The following is a 24,778-nucleotide window of genomic DNA, read 5'->3' on the forward strand; positions in this document are numbered from 1 at the left end:
TAAATTGCGAAATTGGAAGGCTTTCTTTTAGTTTAGGTGGATAGAGACTTGTAGAGTACAAAATTGTATTCCGGGCTGTCTCTTTTCTATATAGTGTAGTGCACAGCAACAAATCTTTCTTTTACACCGTGAAAAAAATAAATTTTCATCTTATAAAAATAAGAATTTACTTACCGATAATTCTATTTCTCGGAGTCCGTAGTGGATGCTGGGGTTCCTGAAAGGACCATGGGGAATAGCGGCTCCGCAGGAGACAGGGCACAAAAGTAAAGCTTTCCGATCAGGTGGTGTGCACTGGCTCCTCCCCCCATGACCCTCCTCCAAGCCAGTTAGGTACTGTGCCCGGACGAGCGTACACAATAAGGGAGGAATTTTGAATCCCGGGTAAGACTCATACCAGCCACACCAATCACACCGTACAACTTGTGATCTAAACCCAGTTAACAGTATGATAACAGCGGAGCCTCTGAAAAGATGGCTCACAACAATAATAACCCGATTTTTGTAACTATTTACAAGTATTGCAGATAATCCGCACTTGGGATGGGCGCCCAGCATCCACTACGGACTCCGAGAAATAGAATTATCGGTAAGTAAATTCTTATTTTCTCTATCGTCCTAGTGGATGCTGGGGTTCCTGAAAGGACCATGGGGATTATACCAAAGCTCCCAAACGGGCGGGAGAGTGCGGATGACTCTGCAGCACCGAATGAGAGAACTCCAGGTCCTCCTTAGCCAGGGTATCAAATTTGTAGAATTTAGCAAACGTGTTTGCCCCTGACCAAGTAGCTGCTCGGCAAAGTTGTAAAGCCGAGACCCCTCGGGCAGCCGCCCAAGATGAGCCCACCTTCCTTGTGGAATGGGCATTTACATATTTTGGCTGTGGCAGGCCTGCCACAGAATGTGCAAGCTGAATTGTATTACACATCCAACTAGCAATAGTCTGCTCAGAAGCAAGAGCACCCAGTTTGTTGGGTGCATACAGGATAACAGCAAGTCAGTTTTCCTGACTCCAGCCGTCCTGGAACATATTTTCAGGGCCCTGACAACATCTAGCAACTTGGAGTCCTCCAAGTCCCTAGTAGGTGCAAGGCACCACAATAAGCTGGTTCAGGTGAAACACTGACACCACCTTAGGGAGAGAACTGGGGACGAGTCCGCAGCTCTGCCCTGTCCGAATGGACAAACAGATATGGGCTTTTTTGAGAAAAAACCACCAATTTGACACTCGCCTGGTCCAGGCCAGGGCCAAGAGCATGGTCACTTTTCATGTGAGATGCTTCAAATCCACAGATTTGACTGGTTTTAAACCAATGTGATTTGAGGAATCCCAGAACTACGTTGAGATCCCACAGTGCCACTGGAGGCACAAAAGGGGGTTGTATATGCAATACTCCCTTGACAAACTTCTGGACTTCAGGAACTGAAGCCAATTCTTTCTGGAAGAAAATCGACAGGGCCGAAATTTGAACCTTAATGGACCCCAATTTGAGGCCCATAGACACTCCTGTTTGCAGGAAATGCAGGAAACGACCGAGTTGAAATTTCTTTGTGGGGCCTTCCTGGCCTCACACCACGCAACATATTTTCGCCACATGTGGTGATAATGTTGTGCGGTCACCTCCTTTCTGGCTTTGACCAGGGTAGGAATGACCTCTTCCGGAATTCCTTTTTCCCTTAGGATCCGGCTTTCCACCGCCATGCCGACAAACGCAGCTGCGGTAAGTCTTGGAACAGACATGGTACTTGCTGAAGCAAGTCCCTTCTTAGCGGCAGAGGCCATAAGACCTCTGTAAGCATCTCTTGAAGTTCCGGGTACCAAGTCCTTCTTGGCCAATCCGGAGCCATGAGTATAGTTCTTACTCCTCTACGTCTTATAATTCTCAGCACCTTAGGTATGAGAAGCAGAGGAGGGAACACATACACCGACTGGTACACCCACGGTGTTACCAGAACGTCCACAGCTATTGCCTGAGGGTCTCTTGACCTGGCGCAATACCTGTCCCGTTTTTTGTTCAGACGGGACGCCATCATGTCCACCTTTGGTATTTCCCAACGGTTTACAATCATGTGGAAAAAACTTCCCGATGAAGTTTCCACTCTCCCGGGTGGAGGTCGTGCCTGCTGAGGAAGTCTGCTTCCCAGTTTCCATTCCCGGGATGAAACACTGCTGACAGTGCTATCACATGATTTTCCGCCCAGCGAAAAGTCCTTGCAGTTTTTGCCATTGCCCTCCTGCTTCTTGTGTCGCCCTGTCTGTTTACGTGGGCGACTGCCGTGATGTTTTTCCCACTGGATCAATACCGGCTGACCTTGAAGCAGAGGTCTTGCTAAGCTTAGAGCATTATAAATTTACCCTTAGCTCCAGTATATTTATGTGGAGAAAAGTCTCCAGATTTGATCACACTCCCTGGAAATTTTTTCCTTGTGTGACTGCTCCCCAGCCTCTCGGGCTGGGCTCCGTGGTCACCAGCATCCAATCCTGAATGCCGAATCTGCGGCCCTCTAGAAGATGAGCACTCTATAACCACCACAGGAGAGACACCCTTGTCCTTGGATATAGGGTTATCCGCTGATGCATCTGAAGATGCGATCCGGACCATTTGTCCAGCAGATCCCACTGAAAAGTTCTTGCGTGAAATCTGCCGAATGGAATTGCTTCGTAGGAAGCCACCATTTTTACCAGGACCCTTGTGCAATGATGCACTGTTATTAGGAGGTTCCTGACTAACTCGGATAACTCCCTGGCTTTCTCTTCCGGGAGAAACACCTTTTTCTGGACTGTGTCCAGAATCATCCCTAGGCACAGCAGACGTGTCGTCGGGATCAGCTGCGATTTTGGAATATTTAGAATCCACCCGTGCTGTTGTAGCAGTATCCGAGATAGTGCTACTCCGACCTCCAACTGTTCCCTGGACTATGCCCTTATCAGGAGATCGTCCAAGTAAGGGATAATTAAGACGCCTTTTCTTCGAAGAAGAATCATCATTTCGGCCATTACCTTGGTAAAGACCCGGGGTGCCGTGGACAATCCAAACGGCAGCGTCTGAAACTGATAGTGGCAGTTCTGCACCACGAACCTGAGGTACCCTTAGTGAGAAGGGCAAATTTGGGACATAGAGGTAAGTATCCCTGATGTCCCGGGACACTATATAGTCCCCTTCTTCCTGGTTCGTTATCACTGTTCTGAGTGACTCCATCTTGATTTGAACCTTTGTAAGTGTTCAAAAAATTTTTTTTAGAATAAGTCTCACCTAGCCTTCTGGCTTCAGTACCACAATATAGTGTGGAATAATACCCCTTTTCTTGTAGTAGGAGGGGTAATTTAATTATCACCTGCTGGGAATACAGCTTGTGAATTTTTCCCATACTGCCTCCTTGTCGGAGGGAGACCTTGGTAAAGCAGACTTCAGGAGCCTGCGAAGGGGAAACGTCTCGACATTCCAATCTGTACCCCTGGGATACTACTTGTAGGATCCAGGGGTCCTGTACGGTCTCAGCGCCATGCTGAGAACTTGTCAGAAGCGGTGGAACGCTTCTGTTCCTGGGAATGGGCTGCCTGCTGCAGTCTTCTTCCCTTTCCTCTATCCCTGGGCAGATATGATCTTATAGGGACGAGAGGACTGAGGCTGAAAAGACGGTGTCTTTTTCTGCAGAGATGTGACTTAGGGTAAAGAACGGTGGATTTTCCAGCAGTTGCCGTGGCCACCAGGTCCGATGGACCGACCCCAAATAACTCCTCTTCCTTTATACGGCAATACACCTTTGTGCCGTTTGGAATCTGCATCACCTGACCACTGTCGTGTCCATAACATCTTCTGGCAGTTATGGACATCGCATTTACTCCTGATGCCAGAGTGCAAATATCCCTCTGTGCATCTCGCATATATAGAAATGCATCCTTTAAATGCTCTATAGTCAATAAAATACTGTCCCTGTCAAGGGTATCAATATTTTTAGTCAGGGAATCCGACCAAGCCACCCCAGCTCTGCACATCCAGGCTGAGGCGATCGCTGGTCGCAGTATAACACCAGTATGTGTGTATATACTATTTTATGATATTTTCCAGCCTCCTGTCAGCTGGTCCTTGAGGACGGCCCTATCTATAGACGGTACCGCCACTTGTTTTGATAAGCGTGTGAGCGCCTTATCCACCTTAAGGGGTGTTTCCCAACGCGCCCTAACTTCTGGCGGGAAAGGGTATACCGCCCATAATTTTCTATCGGGGGGAACCCACGCATCATCACACACTTTATTTAATTTATCTGATTCAGGAAAAACTATGGTAGTTTTTTCACATCCCACATAATACCCTCTTTTGTGGTACTTGTAGTATCAGAAATATGTAACACCTCCTTCATTGCCTTTAACGTGTGGCCCTAATAAGGAATACGTTTGTTTATTCACCGTCGACACTGGATTCAGTGTCCCTGTCTGTGTCTGTGTCGACCGACTAAAGTAAACGGGCGTTTTAAAACCCCTGACGGTGTTTTTGAGACGTCTGGACCGGTACTAATTGTTTGTCGGCCGTCTCATGTCGTCAACCGACCTTGCAGCGTGTTGACATTATCACGTAATTTCCTAAATAAGCCATCCATTCCGGTGTCGACTCCCTAGAGAGTGACATCACCATTACAGGCAATTGCTCCGCCTCCTCACCAACATCGTCCTCCTACATGTCGACACACACGTACCGACACACAGCACACACACAGGGGATGCTCTGATAGAGGACAGGACCCACTAGCCCTTTGGAGAGACAGAGGGAGAGTTTGCCAGCACACACCAAAAACGCTATAATTATATAGGGACAACCTCATATAAGTGTTTTCCCTTATAGCATCTCAATATATAAGCATATCGCCAAATTAGTGCCCCCCCTCTCTGTTTTAACCCTGTTTCTGTAGTGCAGTGCAGGGGAGAGCCTGGGAGCCTTCCCTCCAGCCTTTCTGTGAGGGAAAATGGCGCTGTGTGCTGAGGAGATAGGCCCCGCCCCTTTTTCGGCGGCCTCGTCTCCCGCTCTTAACGGATTCTGGCAGGGGTTAAATATCTCCATATAGCCTCCGGAGGCTATATGTGAGGTATTTTTAGCCAAAATAGGTATTCATTTGCCTCCCAGGGCGCCCCCCTCCCAGCGCCCTGCACCCTCAGTGACTGCCGTGTGAAGTGTGCTGAGAGGAAAATGGCGCACAGCTGCAGTGCTGTGCGCTACCTTTAGAAGACTGAGGAGTCTTCTGCCGCCGATTCTGGACCTCTTCTTACTTCAGCATCTGCAAGGGGGCCGGCGGCAAGGCTCCGGTGACCATCCAGGCTGTACCTGTGATCGTCCCTCTGGAGCTGATGTCCAGTAGCCAAGAAGCCAATCCATCCTGCACGCAGGTGAGTTCACTTCTTCTCCCCTAAGTCCCTCGTTGCAGTGATCCTGTTGCCAGCAGGACTCACTGTAAAATAAAAAACCTAAGCTAAACTTTTCTAAGCAGCTCTTTAGGAGAGCCACCTAGATTGCACCCTTCTCGGCCGGGCACAAAAATCTAACTGGCTTGGAGGAGGGTCATGGGGGGAGGAGCCAGTGCACACCACCTGATCGGAAAGCTTTACTTTTGTGCCCTGTCTCCTGCGGAGCCGCTATTCCCCATGGTCCTTTCAGGAACCCCAGCATCCACTAGGACGATAGAGAAATGTCGCTGAAAAGTTCACTAAACTGTTAAGATTATTTAGAGCAGGAATAATAAGTCAGAATTCCTCCCCAGTGTCACCCCACACAACAAAGGTGTCATCAATATATCTATTGTACTGTAGGATACTATGTCCAAACCCTGATAAAATGTATGCACTTTCATACTCGTGCATGTATATGGTGGCGTAAGCTGGAACCAAGTTTGAGCCCATAGCTGTCCCAGACAGCTGTTTAGAATTTATCTGCATATAAGAAGTGATTTTAACTAAGTACCAACTTCAATAGTTCTAGAATAAATTCTATAGGGGGCCCAGAATGTCGAAACTTCACCAATGCATTGTAATTGTGTACAGCGAATTCATTCACATCGAGTCATCAATAACACACCATCACCCACAAATTGGATGTTCTCAATCTTGTTAAAAAATCATTCATAACACGTAAGTAATTGGTATCTTGCAGACTATCGGTTGATGTGAGTGCAGAATCTTAGAAGCATTTGCATGTTATATATATATATATATATCACTATATACCTTTTTTTGAGTGTGCCCTTATGTTCCTATTTTAAAATGGGGTGGGCATGCTCTTTCTAGCCTAGGGCACCAAAAAGCCTAGTTACGGTTCTGTCCCCAGCAGGCAGGTCACTCCGGGACAGCAGGTCAGTCCTATCATCAGAGGCCAATAGGTTTCAAGTTAACACTCTAAATTAAGGCAGTAAAGTGGTTGCAACACCCATATACTGCTTGTTTGCAACACAGAGCAGTATGAATGGGTCACACCTTCCAACTCCTGGGTGATCAGGACAATGCAGTCGAGACAGCAGAAATAAGACCTCAATAGGGACTGTCCAGCTGAAATCAAGATGGTTGGAGGTATATGTGTATATATTTATAGTTCTGAGAGCTGTCAGCCACACCAAGCAAGAGATACCTAGATGAGCTTGTCTGCTTCGGAAGTCCCTTGTAGACACATTGGGAGGAATTCAAATGTTTGAAAAGTCGGTTGGGTGTCTGTTTTTTCCTGTCTATTAGATAGTAAAAAAAAAAAAAAGACTCCCAACTGACTTTTCAAACATTTGAATCTCCCCCATACTGTACTAATACTGAACATTCAAAAGTAAAAAATCTGTACACTAAAGGTGCATACACACGGTGAGATTCGGGCAAAGCCCGATTCTCACTATGCAACAAGGGCTAGGTCGGCATCGCAAGCACATAATGACTGTGCTTGCGATACTATGTGCGATTTGGCTAAGTGTCAATTTTGACTATCTCTTCTACAGAGATAGTCCAAATTGACTTGCCTGCACAGTCTATCTAGGCTTGTGATGCCGACCGCGCGGGACCGCGCATCGGCATCGAATCGGGATCGCAAGGTGACTTTCACCTTGCGATCTGCACTAACTTTTCTTAAGATTTTGACTATATAGTCAAAATCGTAAGAAAATATCTCACCGTGTGTACACACCATAAGATAATAACATTATATCTTGTGATATTATTTTTCTAATATTCAATACTTAAATTTTGCATAAATGTAAACACACTTTATTTCAAGCTATTGATAAATAGTTATGTTACATTTTTATTTACAACGCTATTAGGAAATACCATCATACCAAACATAAACATGATGCATCATGCTCCGGAAGTCCCTACAGCTGCCAGGCAACCAGATACAGCATTATGCAATACTGGGGACCAGACATATATTTCTGGGCTTATTGCAATGCAATGCACATTTTGTACTAGAGATTTCTATCTTTCATGTAAAACCTGGAAACACAAACAGGGTAGCAGCATAGTAAACAAATACTCATGTGTTGTTTGAATTAAACCATTTGTGGGTAAAGTCACATGATTGGATTGGTTTCAGGAGTCCCCTAAAAAACTAAAAGTCACAAGATCTGCAGACATAATTATTGTTTACTCTGCTGAGAAAAAGCATCAAAGGTCAGATGGAATGACAAATTAAGGATTTACCAAACATAATTCTATAAATAATGTATATTATATGTGACAGGATTGTGTGGGGACCACTTGAAAAAATTAACTGAAAAGAAGCCCTGAAAACTTAACCTTAAAATAATTATATTGTCAATATGATTTATTTCCTAGTTCACAATATGCCACAGTGCCCCAAACACTGGTGATGTAGATACCTGTGGGGGGGTGGGGGGGGGGGAGGGTGTAGTATGATATGCCGGTGGCCGGGCTCCTGTCGACCAGCATACCGGCGCCGGGATCCCGACCGCCGGCATACCGACAGCGTGGCGAGTGCAAATGAGCCCCTTGCGGGCTTGCTGCGCTCGCCACGCTGCGGGCACGGTGGCGCACGTAGGGGTCATGGACCCCCCAAGAGGGAGAAAAAGTGTCGGTATGCCGGCTGTCGGGATTCCGGCGCCGGTATACTGTGCGCCGGGATCCCGACAGTCGGTAAACTAAAGACCCCCCCCTATGGGGTCCCCTGGCAACTGATGCAGCCGCCCTGTTGTTAATCCTGCACTGTATCTCCCCCTTTCGCTCCATTCTGATTAGGGCAGCTTTGTCCTATTCCTAGAGGTAAGGAAGAACAGCGGCAACGGGCGTCATCCTCACAAGCCATAGTGTGTATCATCATAAAAATTATATTTTCACAGGGAACTTGGCAGGAAAACAATATTTTTTATGTGTACATACCATTACCCACACTTGCCCTGATCCCCAACACTAAGGGGTCATTCCAATTAAATGCAAATGGTGTTATTCCCAAGGCATTTCAACACCAGCAACGGCACCACATCTCGCACCTCCAGCGGCCCAATTTCAGCCCGAATTTGCTCGACAGTGCTCGTAGTATACTGCTGTAGTTGCTGCACTGAGTTGCAGGTACGAGAAACTCGCATCTAATTTGATTGGCCACTAAATGTATGGCGCACATTATAGTATGCAATGTTTGGGGATTGGGGGTGGTGAAGAATGCAGGTCAAAACGGTTAAAAATAAGGCCTATACTTTCAGAGGGACATGTTTGCACTTACAAGGTGTTAAGTACTTTTCAGTTTAATGGCCAGACCAATGGTGTATATTATGATATGACCATAGACAAGGGATACCTGCTTAAACATCCACTAGCCACAGTATCGAGTGTGAAGCCCTCTTTGTCAGAGAGCTGTTGCTGACCACTCTTATACCGCATTCAGATCGCAAATGCCGGATCCCACCCGGTAAAAGAAACGTGTCCTTACCGGGTGGGATCCTGCATTTGCGCTCCTTTGCTGGCTTTCCGACCTGGCAATATACCGGGTCGGTTGCCATAGCAGCAGGGGGGGGCGCAGCAGCAGCAGGGGTGGGGGTGGAGGCGGCGCTGGGAGATGAGCTCATCTCCTGCGCCGCCTCTCCCTATGCTGTGAATGGGAACCGTGTCGCATTGACGCGGCTCCCATTCACACTGCATCTGACCCGTTATTCAACCCGGGTATAATCCTTCTTTTATACTGGGTTGAATTACCGGGTCAGACGACCCGCTAATTCTCGGAAAGTGCTTTCACATCGCACACTGACCCGTGTCGATACCGGGTTATTTGTGCGATGTGAAAGGGGTATTATTCTTATCCTTTTCTGTGTCTGCTGTCTGATTGCTGACTGACCATCTGTTATGACCATCTAGCATGCTCGACACCCTGATCTTTGTCGTGTATTCAGTTCCTGAACCTGTAATGTCTTGTCCTGATCCCTGACTTGTCTCTGACTTTGTGACTTTTCTGCTGGACATTGACTATGTAATATAACCTGCTACATAGCTGCTACCTACTGGGTTTATGTTCCTGCAGGGATCCCTGCCAAAGAACTGACATTCTTAGACTCTGCATCTCTAGTGATGGGTTGGTTATGGGATACCGGCAGTCAGAATACTGACAGGGGTGCTGGAGCAAAGTGACCCTAATCCTAACTCTCCACCAAATCCCCCCCCCCCCCCGACAGCCTAACCCTAACCCTCCCACCCTGCAGCCCAACCCTAACCCTCCCTCCCTGCAGCCTAACCCTAACCCTCCCCGCAGCCTAACACTAACCCTCTTCTCCCTCAGCCTAACCCAGTGGTAGCCAACCCTGGTCCTTGAGAGCTACCAACAGTTCACATTTTCCAGCTCACCTGGCAGGTGCACATGTGCAGTTATTACTAACTGTCACATTTTAAAAGAGGAGACCTGGAAAACGTGCACTGTTGGTAGCTCTCGAGGACCAGGGTTAGCTACCCCTGGCCTAACCCTAACACTCCCCACAGCCTAAAACTAATCCTCCCTCCCCGCAGCATAACCCTAACCCTCTTCTCTCGCATCCTAACCCTAACCCTCTCCTCCCACAGCCTAACCCTAATCCTTCCATTGCAGCCTAACCCTTTTCTCTCGCATCCTAACCCTAACCCACCCGCATCCTAACCCTAATCCTCCCTCCCCGCAGCCTAACTCTAACCCTTTTCTCCCGCAGCCTAACCCTAACACTACCCACAGCCTAACCCTAACCCTCCCTCCCCGCAGCCTAACCCTAACCCTCTACTCCCGCATCCTAACCCTAACCCTCCCCTCCCACAGCCTAACCCTAACCCTCTACTCCCGCATCCTAACCCTAACCCTCCCCTCCCACAGCCTAACCCTAACCCTCTTCTCCCGCATCCTAGCCCTAACCCTCCCCTCCCACAGCCTAACCCTAATTCACCGCTCGCAGCCTAATCCTAACCCTCCCGTCATATTTACGTTGGAGATTCTGGCTGATGGGATTCCGGCGTCAGTATTCTGACCGCCGGGATCCCGAATGCTGGGATGTCAACTGCATCCCCTAATGATTATATGCAAAATTACTTTATAATGTAGGATGTAACAGAAGAGTCTGTGCCACAGTTTTGCCGTTATACGGTTTGCAAATGTAAACCCTCAATGACTTGACAGAAATATAATGGTGTGCTGTGTGTTTCTTTTGAATGATTAGTAAGCTGACAGTCAAGGAGTGGCAAGATAGCATGATTCACCTTCCTCTAACATATTCATTCTGTTTGGATGAGGTTCACTTTCGAGCTTCTATTTTCAGTGCATGGAGATGAATTAATATCAGGCAGCGATCTCTCCAATCTAGGTCACAAGCATACCTTTGTAATGTCCTTAAAATTTCTAAGGCACTTTCCTTTGGGGATATTCATCACTAAAATGAATTTTATTAATTAACCCACACTCTAGAGCCTATTTACTAAAGTTAATTTGCAGGATATCCCTGCAAATTTACAGTATCCCCTCAACGCATCTGGAAAGGGAGGTGGGGGGGGGGGTGGACAGTAGATACTGGAAATATCCGCTACGGTACCCAGTTGTCACTCGCAAAAGCAGTCTCCATAGATTTCAACGGGGGCTGCTTTTTTGCAGAATTTAATAAGCTCTTGGCCACAGTAGCTGTTAGCCACTGTCAGGCTTGGACTGGCCCACAGGGGTACAGGGGAAACCACCGGCGGGCCCCACTGCCTGGGGTCCCACCTCCTGCTCTAAGGATTAGGTTCCAGACTGTGCACTTGATTTATACATTATACATATGTTACCTTATACTGGACTATGGTGTATTTTCTACAGTGCATTGCTGTTATTAATCTGTTATTAATCTGGTTCATTATCATGCATTCAGCAGCTGAATTTACTGTATATATTTATGAAGGGTCCCAGATGTTGCACTCTCTAATGGTTACAGGCCACACACCCTCCACGGACTTACCACACCCGTAAACATGGGCCCCTACCACTGCATTCCCCGGTGGGCCCTACATGCCCCAGTCCGACACTGGCCACTGTAGCCTGTGGCCTACAAATTGCAAGAGTTACTGGGAGAGGGATCCATAAAATCCTTCCCAGGCACTCTCCGCTCAGTGATAGCTAATTTCTTATTTCCGTGAACAGAGCGATAATAAATGATACTTATTGCGTCTAGGACCTGATAATTGATATATATGCCCTCTGTCACAGTGAAATTCTCAGTACAAGACTGATCTCATGTTTTTTACACCTTCGCAATCAAAATAATCAACCAGCAGTAAAAGTGTCAAAACAGAACTCTAATAACAATATATCAATCTACGTACATGATCACTCATAAACTCGCAATAAACTTTAATCCAGACAGCTGTTTCTTGTTTGTGTGGGTTTCTTTTTAAAGACTAAAGTTGTCCAGAGATACAACTAGTGTTTATTTCTTGCAGCATTAAAAAGGATTTAGCACAAAAAGCTAAATGGAATAAGAAAATGATAAAATAAAACAGCAAAGACTTCTTAAAACCAATTCAGTGTCCTTAGGGCAATCTTTAAATTGAGTTTGCATAAAAAGGCAATCGTCAGGTGCTGGAAGTGCCTTGTGGGTAGTGAAACATCTCATGACTCAGAAGCTAAATATAGAAAGCAATATAAACACTGAGGAGAGCGTAGCCACAAAACACACACGTCCGTCCTGTCCCTAGTTTCACTCACGCGATGTCTCCTCCTCCCCCCATTACCACCCCCCTTGTGTCTCTCACCCTGTTCAACCCATTCAAAGACAGCCCTGGTAAGAGCAAACACTGATAATCTTTAGGGAGATAAACACTTTCACCAGGCAGTCTAATCAGAACATTTAGTTTTCACCACATTATGATATTAAATGAGGAACAATTATAAACTTCAGTTTATGTCACACTGTAGCTTGGAAAACAAGTGTTAAGCCCAGGTGACTGCAGTCATAGGGGGAGATTTATGAAAGCTTGGAGAAAGATAAAGTGGAGCGAGATAAAGTACCAACCAATCAGCTCATAACTGTCATGTTACAGCCTGTGTTTGAAAAATGACAGGAGCTGATTGGTTGGTACTATACATGAGCAGTTCCCCCTCCATCAGTGTAGTACAGTGGCTCTCAAACTGTATGCGGCGGCAGCCTGGGCTGCCTCAGGACACTTGCGGGGGTGCCCTGGGTTGGTGGTCCAGGACCAATTGAAATGAATGCCCTTATTTAACAATGAGTGATACATTTCACTGTGAGTGATGAATTGCACCAGCCAATCAGCTCCTAACTTTCATTTTTCACACACAGGGGCAGATGTATTAACCTGGAGACGGCATAAGGAAGTGATAAACCAGTGATATGTGCAAGGTGATAAAGGCACCAGCCAATCAGATCCTAACTGTTAATTTACATATTAGAGCTGATTGGCTGGTGCCTTTATCACCTTGCACATATCACTGGTTTATCACTTCCTTATGCCGCCTCCAGGTTAATACATCTGCCCCACAGTTTGTAACATGACAGTTAGGGGTGATTGGCTGGTGCACTTTATCACTAACAGTGAAATGTATCACTCATTGATAAATAAAGGCATAATTATTGTCAATGTAATAGACAAAACTAGTGCTGGTGGCTTCCAATCATAAAATATATGAACAAAAAAGGAAATCCTGTCCCTCACCACATAACTAAACCGAAGGATAACATATAAACACAGTTTGCTTAATCTGAAAGAAAATTCAGAATTTTTCAATAAGAAACTTTTGGCCTGGTTGTGCCGTGAATAAAATTCTGATACTCTAGGGCGCCGTGACACAAAAAAGTTTGGGACCACCGGTGTAGTACATATACATACCTCCCAACACTGAGGAAGGTGTAAGCATCAATAGCCGCTGTGCGCATGCACAAAGCGTCTATTCACCGCTGCTCTGCTAGGAAGAGCAGACTGCCAGGAGCCTCCAACTGCACCCCCACCCCCACCCACTTAATTAGTACCCAAACACCACAGTAAATGCATTTGGGTTTCAGCCAATATACATGGGTTATTTATTATTATTTTTTATTACCAGTTATTTATATAGCGCACACATATTCCTCAGTGCTTTACAGAGAATACTTGGCCATTCACATCAGGGCTATGGCACAAGATGTTATCTGAGGAGTGTCAGTTAGAGGATGGGAGGAGGTGACCGGACCAAAGTGCAGAGCACTGTAGAAAAAACATGACATGCGATGCTGATTGGGTGAAGAGAATACTTGACAACTTTTTAGTGTCCCATCTAGGAGATCCCATAAAAAGGAATCGCAGGGGGGAAGTGCGGGGATGGGGGGAGGGGGGGGGGAGGGTTAAATTGCGCAAAGATTCATGGAATTGCGTGATTTATGGCATTGTACAGTGGGGCAGGGGATAATGCTATGGCTTACCACAGATCACTTCAGCAAGCCCCAAGGCCCCCTACTTTCCCAGTGATGTGGGTGGAATCTTGGAGATTGGTCTACCTTCCGAGGAGCATTGCGAAATTTGTGAGTCTCCCAGAAATCCTATTAGAGTATGCAAATAAGATAAAAAGTAAATAACAGCACGCACAGCTGGCCCAGTTCTTCTCCCACATATTATATTTCCCTTATCCAATATACTATATACAGTACATACCAAATTATATATACTCTACCTATGATATGCCAAGTTTCAATGTTACTTTGTATATACATTCTTAGCATATTCACTTTGTGGAAATAATGTGGTGCTGTAAAAATAAAAAAGATAATAATAATAATAATAATAATAATAATAATAATAATAATAATAATAATAATCTCTATGTACAGAGTATACAATCCTACGTCCATCTTATGTAGCTTTAGGTAAGCCACAATTAACCTACATTCCACTATACACAGTATTACTGTATGTCCCTCACCCCACCGCTTGCTTCTCAGAGATCAGGCTATACACCAGGACTCTACATACACAGTGTGACAATGGAACTGTGGCATATACAGAGGTATGCGAAAGTATAAATTCCCTGTTTGCACCAGGGATAGAGCTGGTTTGACTGCACAGTGACAATGGTGGTGTCTATGAGACCAAACGTACAGATAGGGGTGGTCCGTCCCCAGAGATGAGTACAACTCCTAATTGGGAAACATATCTGCATTAAGTTGTAGGGGCACAATATGGAGCAATTATGGCTGCCTTGAGTTCAACTCTGCAATTACCCCTTAATGTACATTTATTATTTATTTATTACCAGTTATTTCTATAGCGCACACATATTCCGCAGCGCTGTACAGAGAATATTATGCCCATTCACATCAGTCCCTGCCCCAGTGGATCTTACAATCTATATTCCCTATCACATGAACACACAGACACATTCACGCTAGGGTTAATTTTGTTGGGAGCCAATTAACCTGCCAGTATATTTTTGGGAATGTGGGAGGAAACTGGAGTACCCGGAGGAAACCCGTGCAAGTACGGGGAGAATATACAAACTCCACACAGTTAGGGCCATGGTGGGAATGGAACCCATGACCTCAGTGCTGTGAGGCAGTAATGCTAACCATTACACCACCCGTACTGCCCTACATGTGTAAAGGTATGTCTATTACTTCCTGTTTATGCTTCATTCACCATGTATTGAACAGCACGTAGGCGTAGGATATTATCTCTGCCTATATGCGAGTTGTTGTGGAAAAGGACTTAGGTAAATGTGTTATATATCTACAGCTCTGGCTACAGAACATCCAGTCAGCCACTGGTTAATGCCGTCTACAGGGAAGATAACAGATAGGGGTTCATTGTGTAAAGAAACGTACAGGTCAGGACTCTCCATGTCAGTTGTTATTGTAGATAAATAGCACCCTGTACCTCACCCCCTCCTCTTACGCTAGCTCAGAGATAACAACTTGGAACCCAACCAGAAAATCAGAGGCGGGGAGGGCTACACATTGCTTTCACCATTTATACATTTTCCTTTTTTTTTTTACATAACGTTTGGACATGATCCATCCTGTGTCCCTAACCCCCTCCTTTCAGTTCCAACAACCTATCCTAACAAAAAGTGACAGGGCTAAAATATTGTGTAATGACAGAAAAGAGTCAGATTTCTGTAAAACCTGTTCTACAACTTCTGGATTTTCTTATTTGTTAAAGTTAAAAAAACAAAAGTGTGCTCAACGCGTGACAGATTAATGCTGTAAGTGTGGTTTCATTGTATCTTACCATTTTAAAAACAATGTTCAAGAAAATAAGATAACATCACAGATACAATGAAAAGATAAATCATTTTTTAAAGGGGATGTATTAGTATTTTACATTTTTTTTCTGGCCCTCACTACAATTAGCGCTAAATTGAAAGCAATTCAGTTAGTTGGTCAGCCTCACAGGACGGGTGCTGCATAGGGGTGTTATAAATTTAGCCAGCGTTCGGAATGCCGGCGGTCACAGCCCATAGAAGCCGGATTGGGATAACAATCCGGCTACGCAACCAGCCGGGGGACAGGGAGTCAGCGGCGGAAGTGACGCGCCGGCCCCGCTCCTAGCAACGGCCGGGAGCCGGCGCGACCCGCCGCTAACACTTTATATATTCAGAATGGTGGCGAGATCCTATCCTTTCACATACTAAGGAGAACATCACGCCAGGGCTCTGTTTCTGGACATTTAATGGAGAATTTTGCTCTATAAAGCAATATTACACATTGTACTGTTTTTCTTTATTCTATGTGACCTGCGGATTTGCGGGCAACAACGAGTGATTAGAAAGTGAAGGGCATCGTATACACACGAGGAATCAGTAATATCTTTAAGTATGTTTTCTTAAACGTATACTTACCATAGAGAGAGTTTGGATTGTCACATATGTCTTGTGTATTTCGGTGGCGCCATTCATCAATCCCTTACCCTAATTTGTTGTTGCATATCTCGTTACTTGTTTGGGCAGGAAATCAAGGGAATTAGATTGGGCAGACCCATTATTTTGCAAGAGATTTTACCTTTTTTTTCTATTACAAATTACCACTAGTACCAGAGCAACAGTGAACAGGACACACCACCTAATCTTCTGGCCCGATCAGGCTACAGCTGTCCCAACTGAGACTAAAGGACAGAGGGGCAGATTTATTAAGCCTGGTGAAGTGATAAAGTGGAAGGTGATAAAGCCCCAGCCAATCAGCCTCTAACTTCTATGTTACAGTGTGGGTTTGAAAAATGACAGTTAGGAGCTGACTGGCTGGTGCGTTATCACCTTCCACTTTATCACTTAACCAGGCTTAATAAATCTGCCCCAGAGTTCTCAAATCAGGACTCTTACCTAAATGAGTACAGTTAGGAGGTATGAAACAACCAGACCACCACTAGAATGCCTCTGGGTCTCAAGTGATGCTGTGCCGTATATTTTTCATTGCACTGAAACACTGAATAACTTTGTTCAGGTACCCAGAGGCTCGGAACTAAAACTATCCCCATAGGCTGTTAGGTCATTCCTGCAGCAAAGCAAGTTTTTAGTTTTTTCTTTCAGAGTTGTGTAGATTTATCACTCACATACTGGGGGAGGGAATTTACTAAGAATCGATTTTGGGTTAGAATACTAATTGCCCCTTATAGTTCCTAACTGACGGAACAAAAACTGCACATTTACTAACAAACGTTTTCACTTGAGTCTTTCGATGGTGTGTGTTATAGCTTTTTGGTGTGTGTAATTTGTGTTGAATTTGCAACTTTTGCATGGGAAGTCGCTTCATATGTCACATCTGAATGCGCTATATAATTCGCAGAATGCCTCACAAGTCGCATACTAGCACAAAGCTAACCACGCCTCAATTTGCACCACAAATCACACCTCAAATCCCACAAGTCGCACTTTAATTCGCACTAGCTGCGTAAAGTGACAAATGACCTCGACACATTCCAATTGGTCAGATACCACACATGCAACAGTGGCATCATCATGTTGTTATAAATAAGCCCACAAACAGCCAGGAAAACGTGCATTGGTGGCGTTTGTGGTGGAATGTGGATGAGGTGGTTGCACAGTCAGTGGCATCACAAGGGGGGGGGGGAAGAGCCCGCACCCGGGTGTCACCCGCCGAGGGGTGACACCAAGGTGCCGGCTCCTGCTCAGTGTCAGCAGCCGGGTGCTGCACTGTAACATTATGTGCAGCAACCCAGCTCCTGTCCATGTAGGAGCCGGCACTGCAGACACACTAATCTCTGGGGGCAGCCCGCAACTCCCGGACCCCCGGAGTGCTGAAAGCGCAGGTCGGGGCGCTTAGCCACACCTCCTCCCAAGAAGCCACACCTTTTCATGCAAAGTCATGCCCCCTTTGCACCCGCGGTCGCACCGGGTGCATAAGAGGTGAGTGACACAGTTGTTGAAGAGGAGAGTTCTTGGTCCTTTTTAAAATGTGTCTTGTTCTGGTGGGGCTTTTGCTGGAACTTAGTGAAAAAATGGAATTCACGTCAAAACGCTCAAAAAAACAGTGCATTGATTTCGTGCAATGAGTTGGAAATTTTATGCGATTTTGGTGTGATTTCATGCACATTTGCAAAGATGATTCTTAGTAAATGTGTAATTTTCACTGATTACCAATGTTATTTTTGATGATCTTTGTACTAATGGTGATTTGTCGTGATTTGAAGAGCGACTTCCATGCAAATTAATCCTTAGTAAATTCAGGATTCGTAAAATCATGGCTTTTTCTAAAAAATAAAAATAAATAAAAAATTCCAAATCATCCAAAATCGACCTTTAGTAAAGTACACCCCGGATGTCTTGGAGAGGTAAAGGAAACGCATTAAAAAACTGATGTTTTTCTTAATTCGTCTAAAGGCTGGAAAGTTAGATTATATTATTCCTTTGAAATATTGTTTCGGACACACTAATTAGTGCACTATTGCTCCAAAGAAGCCATGGGCAATGGGAAATAATCCAATTAAGGGATCACTGTTGGCAAAGCTGGGGTGCAGGAACCATTCATTTTACACCAATGACATTTCAGCTACAGAAAGTCACTGAATATAAACTGCTGTGTCTGTTCCACCTTTAAGACACATAACGAATATGGGGGGTCATTCCGACCCGATCGCTCGCTGCAGTTTGTCACAGCGCAGCGATCGGGTCGGAACTGTGCATGCGCCGGCGCCGCAGTGCGCCGGCGGTCGTCGCTGCCTAGCGATCGCCTCTGAGACAGAGGCGGTCGCTGGGTGGGAGGGGGCTGAATGGCGACGTTAAGCCGGCGTTTAGGAGGCGCGGTCCGGCCAACGCAGGCGTGGCCGGACCGTTGGGGGGGGGGGCGTGCCACGGCGGCTGCGTGACGTCTCACGCAGCCGCTGCGGCAGCGACAAACAACTCCCGGCCAGCCGCAGGAGCTGCGCTGGCCGGGAGTTACTCCTGAAATACAAAAGCATCGCCGCTGTGCGATGCTTTTGTATTTGTGCGGGGAGGGCCGGCACTGACATGCGGGGCAGACTAGCCCTGTGCTGGGCGTCCCCCCCGCATGTCAGGGAAGATGATCGTGGCTGATCGGAATGAGCCCCATGTTCCTCATTTAGAGTTGAGGTACATACAGATGGAGCCTCGCTCATCTAGGCTTCTCTGCTGCACCTAGGTGCACCAAGGCTTATTAGCATAAGCCTTTCATCTATTGTTCTCAGCTGCAATACAATACAGAGAGAACAATACAGCAGGGGATTAAGTCATTACAGCAGGGGATTAACTCCGACTGCCCTGGCTCACTTAATCCTATGAAAGGGATAGATGAGGAGGGCTCCATCTGTACAGAGAGAATTACATTTACACCCCTTACATCAGAGCATGGTTTCTCCAAGGACACACCGACTCACTTTACCTGGATTTGCTCCTAAGTCTAAATGCGAGATGCGCTCAGAAACCCGATAGAGTGCAGACAGCGGAATCCCGACGGTCATACTTACCGGCATTCTAAACACCAGAATCCCGATACCATCCCCTAAATGCGATCCATTCTTTTTTTTTTTTTAGAAATCCAGATATTTTGTTTTAAAGGTAAATATTTATGAACAGACAGGATGCTTGAGTGTTAATCATCGTCAACAGACAATTGGAACAACCTTGTGAAAACATAGCGAGTTAAGACAAAAATGACTCCTTAATAAACAGTTCATACTAATAATCCGCTACTTGGCACAAAAAACGTCAACACTATACAGTACGTAAATAATGTACAATATTAATGGCTAGAGTTTTTGATGGCAGCCTATCCTTAGCAAAATGCAAACCAGCAGCAGGTGCATCTAATAATATGATAAGAAGTAGGGATATTATAGCTTATCACAATAAAATGGTACAGGCAGAAAGTAAATAGGACTTATCTGAATGCAGCTTATGTCATGTGTAAACTGTTATCTGTGGAAGATACACACGCCAAGTACTGTACAAGCCAATCTGGAATGGAATTGTTATGTAAAGCAAAAAGACGATAGGAATGGAAGGCCTACCTACACGTTACGTTGTAAAGTTTTGTCAAAACGTGTGGGTTGGCCTTCCATGCTGTATCGTCTTTCACTGCCACTGTCTACAGGACTGATCACATCACTTGCCGTCAGTGGCGGATCTTGCCACGGGCAAGTGGTACTTTTGCCCGGGGCGCCGCCTTCCGGAGGGCGCCGGCGCCATCCGGAGGGCGCCGCACCAGGGCAAGATCCGCCACTGTGCCCCCCCCCCTGCTTTGAAGGGAACCAGACGCGTAGCGTCTAGTTTCCCTTCATTGAGAGGACCTTAGTTGTGCGGTGCGCGATGACGTCATCGCGCACCGCACAGCAAAGGTCCTCTCCATGAAGGGAAACTAGACGCTACGGTTTATTTTCCCTTTAGTTTCCCTTCATGTAGAGGACCTTTGCTGTGCGGTGCGCGATGACGTCATCGCGCACCGCACAGCATAGTGGCACAGACACTAGGGGTCATAATTGACCTCTAGTGTCTATGCTGTTCTATGGGAGATCCCATAGACAAAGGAGAGAAGAAGAGCGGCGCCGGCGGAGGAGATCTGCAGCGGTCTGGGATCAGGAACGGGGATGGTAAGTATACTTTTTTTTCTTTTCTTTTTTCTTTCAGCATCGCTACAGGGGGCATAAATGGGGGCGTAACTGACCACGCCCCCATTTGAAGCCACGCCCCTATACTTTGCCCGGGGCGCCACAAGGCCAAGAACCGGCCCTGCTTGCCGTCCTCGGTTATTTGTGCCTCTGGAGAGTCCACAACAGCTTCTTATTTCTTTTATATTGTGAGCAATTTTCATTTTGTCTACTGCCTTTAATAAGTTTACATAATGATTCCACACCATATCAGCCTGTGTTATATTCTCCAGATCGGAGTGGTTACAGATGACCTAATTTCTCAAGAAGCTTACAATCTGGAAATGACCTTAATAACATATCTTGCAATCAGAATAGATATTTTCATTAGAGATGAGCGGGTTTGGATTTACCCGTTTCTTAACGCCAGAATTAACGTTCAGATTTTCCGGATATCTCTTATTGGCTAACCAAAACACGTGACATCCGAGAGCCAATAAGAAGATCTGGGTAAATCCGAGTAAAACTGAACCTGCTCATCTCTAATTTTCATGTTCGAAAGTATGATTAATATTGATTGTCTATTTAATCTGTACATGCAAAACAAATGAGCACGCTCTTATCTTTTTGGTTAAATTGAATAATAATTTACCCTCTGTAAGTGATGCCTGTGGAACTGATCCCCAATGCACTGTAACTTCCGCGCAATCCGCCTCTCTGCACTCTGCTCCTGCCTCTGATGTTCCGTCTCTTCCCCAAATCGCAGAGCTGTATCTGCAGGTTGGTGTAAGAGGTACCCTGCATGTCCTATAACACACACAATAAAAAAAATACCAACATTTAATTCTCAAGTCTGGAAAATAACAACATTTTGATATTGTTAATTAGGTTTGACAGATTGCTAAATCCATACTTTATGCAAAATGTTCATATCTTCAGTAAGAATTGCATGGCTGTTGATCCAATGATCTTTTCTCCAAAGAGGGAACTTGGAGCAGAGGGTCCAGCAAATTCTGGCACTCAGTTGCTACGCGTTGCTACTTTATGGAATTACACTATACAGAGGCCAACAGGAATTACTGGGTTTATTTTAGTGTAATGTTCCAAAATAAGTTTTGCCAGCCTGTCATCATATTTTATTATACTTCATACACAAAGATGGCACAGCTACCAGGGGCGTTTCTACAGAGGAGGGGGTCTGTGTGCACCTCCGGGTGGACCCCTCCTCTGTACGGCGCTGTAGACTCCGGCATTGTGCCGAAGTCTACTGCGCATGCGCAGGTCTCCGGAAACATGGCGCCCGACATGATCCGGAGACCAATTTGGCTACTGCGCATGCGTGGCGGCCACTTTGGCGGTGATTTCTGCCGCAATTGCAGGTCCCGGCGCTGGACTCCGGAAAGGTAAGTGTTAAAATGGGTGCAATGGGTCTGGGGGGGCACCCGTGTGCACCGCACCCATTATAGAAACGCCAATGACAGCTACCTGTATTGCTCCAACTATTGAAATCAGCCTTCTTGTAGAACCACTGTGCTCTGGCAGCATGGAGACACGTTACAGGACATAAAATGCAGTCAATATTTCAAAAATGAATGGAACGTTTAGGCACAGATATGGCGCCACATATGTCATTTGGTGTTCCCGAGCTGCTTAGGCAGAAGTGGGTCACTGATCAGATGAAGACTATGATTACATGCTGAGATATGCCCGGGGTTGCAGATACCCGTGTTACATGGCATCAAGTGCTGATATATTTCTTGCCTGTCTTTGTTAATTTACCCCAAAGCATATAGATATTTTTATTTTCCTTTCTGTTAATTAATAGACAGCTTTCCATGGTGGACATTAAATTCCTCATATCATATGCATCAATATATATGTATAAGTCTTCCCTGTTTTCTATTGAGACACTTATGCCATAAGAAGATTATCAGCCGATACCCAAAGAGCTACATATACGGGCATTCAAATCTGGATTCATTAGCGCACTCTGGAAGTTTGTATACATATATATGCATAAGTATTTATAAGAAATAGATTTAGCCTGGGCTTATATACACAATTTAGGAAACCTAGGCCACCGTTATTCACAGAACAGCATACCAATTATTTTATTATTATTATTATTTATTATTATAGTAATTTCACCTTTAATATTTGGTTTAAAACAGATGTAGCCATGCTCATCTTTGCTGCGATGCAGCATGCTGCAACACAGCTTGCTGCATGGCATGCCAGGCTGCGAATAGTCGCAGCCTGGGACGCCATGCAGCATTCCGTGATACAACATGCCGCATGGCTACATCTGTATATTATGAGCATGAACATGGCTACCTCTGCATATTAGACATCTATTTTTCCCAGTATGAAAGGTAATAGAAGGGTATTAGGAAAAATTACTCATTTTAGATGTATGCAATGCCTACAGTAGCACCGACTAGAGCCGGATAAACAACAGGGCAGCCAGGGGCCCCGCATACCGAGGTGGCCCCACACATAGCTGCCTACATCATAAGGGTGGATAACAGTCTGGCACATGTGAACTGGAGATCTGTGTAGCATAATGCTGACTCTCCACAAATGTGCATTTAACACATGGGGGGGTCATTCCGAGTTGTTCGCTAGCTGCCGTTGTTTGCTGCATAGCGATCATTTAAAAAAAATGGCTAAACTACGCATGCGTATGGGCCGCAATGCGCACGCGTGGCGTACGGGGACAAAGAGCGTCGTTATTTTGCACTGCTTCTAGCGACAATTCCATTCGCACAGCCGATTGCAAGGAGATTGACAGGAAGTGGGAGTTTACGGGTGTCAACTGACTGTTTTCTGGGTGTGTTTGGAAAAACGCAGGCATGTCCAGGCATTTGCAGGGCGGGTATCCGACGTCAATTCCGGGACCTTCGTCGCTGCAATCATCGCACAGAATAAGTAACTACAGGGCTTGTCTTGTTTTGCACAAAATGTTTTTCTACCGCTCGGCTGCACAGGCGTTCGCACTCTTGCAAAGCGAAAATACACTCCCCCGTGGGCGGCGACTATGCGTTTTCACGGAATGAGGGCCATTGGTGGAAAGCATTTATATATTATGGAGTACTTTCTGATAACACTGCCAGCATATCTTATCGAAACTTTTATTTATTAGGGCCCCCACAAACCTTAAAACGGACGTGGGTCCTACCTACTCTAAATGCTGCCCTGGTTTTACCCGTTAGTTAATTTCACTATAATCTCACTGAAGCCCTAAATCTCAGCTGTTAAAAGTGTTGCTCTAGAATAAATGAGCAACAGATTTTTCAGAGTAGGGTCCTATCTGCCCCCTCTCACCCCCAATTAGAACACCAGCTTAATGCATCAGTACGTGACAACCATGTGTTCTAATAGACACAACACTATTTGTACATATCTTGGCAGCCACATCTCCTGCATTGTGGAAGACACATAGCTAGTGTACTGATCCTGGCATGAGGCCAGTGTCCCTAATTAGAACCACATTATTTTCCATTTCCAGGTTCTATCAGCAGCCTTGTGCCAATGATAATTCCACAGACTTGTCTCTGAGCACTGATAGTCACATTTGCACTAGAAAACTGTAGGAACCACTGTAACTAAAATTGAATTATATTCAGTTACAAATACTGCATGAGGGCTACATATTATTTGGGGTGTCAATGGACACAGGGCTTTTATTATTGCCAATAGACCCATTTTATGGACAGACATATGGCAGCCAATTTGAATAGACAGTGTAAGTTATTATCTTCTTATCAAAGAACAAATAGAAAGATATGGAGGACATGTGTTTTTATGTGGCATATTACATAGAGTAAACAGAGATGACTGCCAGGAACATACATACATGATTCCATATTCTCACTTGGAGGTACAAATAAAACAGCACTGATTTGCACCAGATGCAGGAAAAGTGCTAATATTGAAGCACAGCATTTAATGGCAGAGAAGGAGCCTTGCCTATTAAACGGGTGTGGTATGGAGGGTCGACAGTGTCTAGGTCGACCACTATTGGTCGACAATAACTAGGTCGGCAGGGTCTGTAGGTTGACATGGTCTAGGTCAGTGATGGTTAACCTTGACACTCCAGCTGTTGTTGAACTACACATCCCAGCATGCCCTGCATCAGTTTTAGCAAGGCCAAATAGCAAAACTGTAGCAGGGCATGCTGGGATGTGTAGTTCAACAACAGCTGGAGTGTCAAGGTTAGCCATCACTGGTCTAGGTCGACAGGTCAAAATGAGGTTTTTATGTTTTTTTGGTGTCATTTTC

General features: G+C 45.5%; 1 protein-coding gene across 1 annotated transcript in view; it reads right to left on the reverse strand.

Annotated features, from left to right (window-relative positions):
- The window catches only part of BMF (Bcl2 modifying factor), a 114,508-nt gene that overhangs the window by 44,714 nt on the left and 45,016 nt on the right, over positions 1 to 24,778 (reverse strand). Inside the window, exon 3 of the mRNA XM_063947506.1 lies at positions 21,150 to 21,304. Coding sequence (XP_063803576.1) covers positions 21,150 to 21,304 — 155 coding nt within the window. The remainder of the gene's footprint in view (positions 1 to 21,149; positions 21,305 to 24,778) is intronic.

This window comes from Pseudophryne corroboree, chromosome 12 (assembly GCF_028390025.1).
Source record: "Pseudophryne corroboree isolate aPseCor3 chromosome 12, aPseCor3.hap2, whole genome shotgun sequence".
NCBI classification, from domain to species: domain Eukaryota; kingdom Metazoa; phylum Chordata; class Amphibia; order Anura; family Myobatrachidae; genus Pseudophryne; species Pseudophryne corroboree.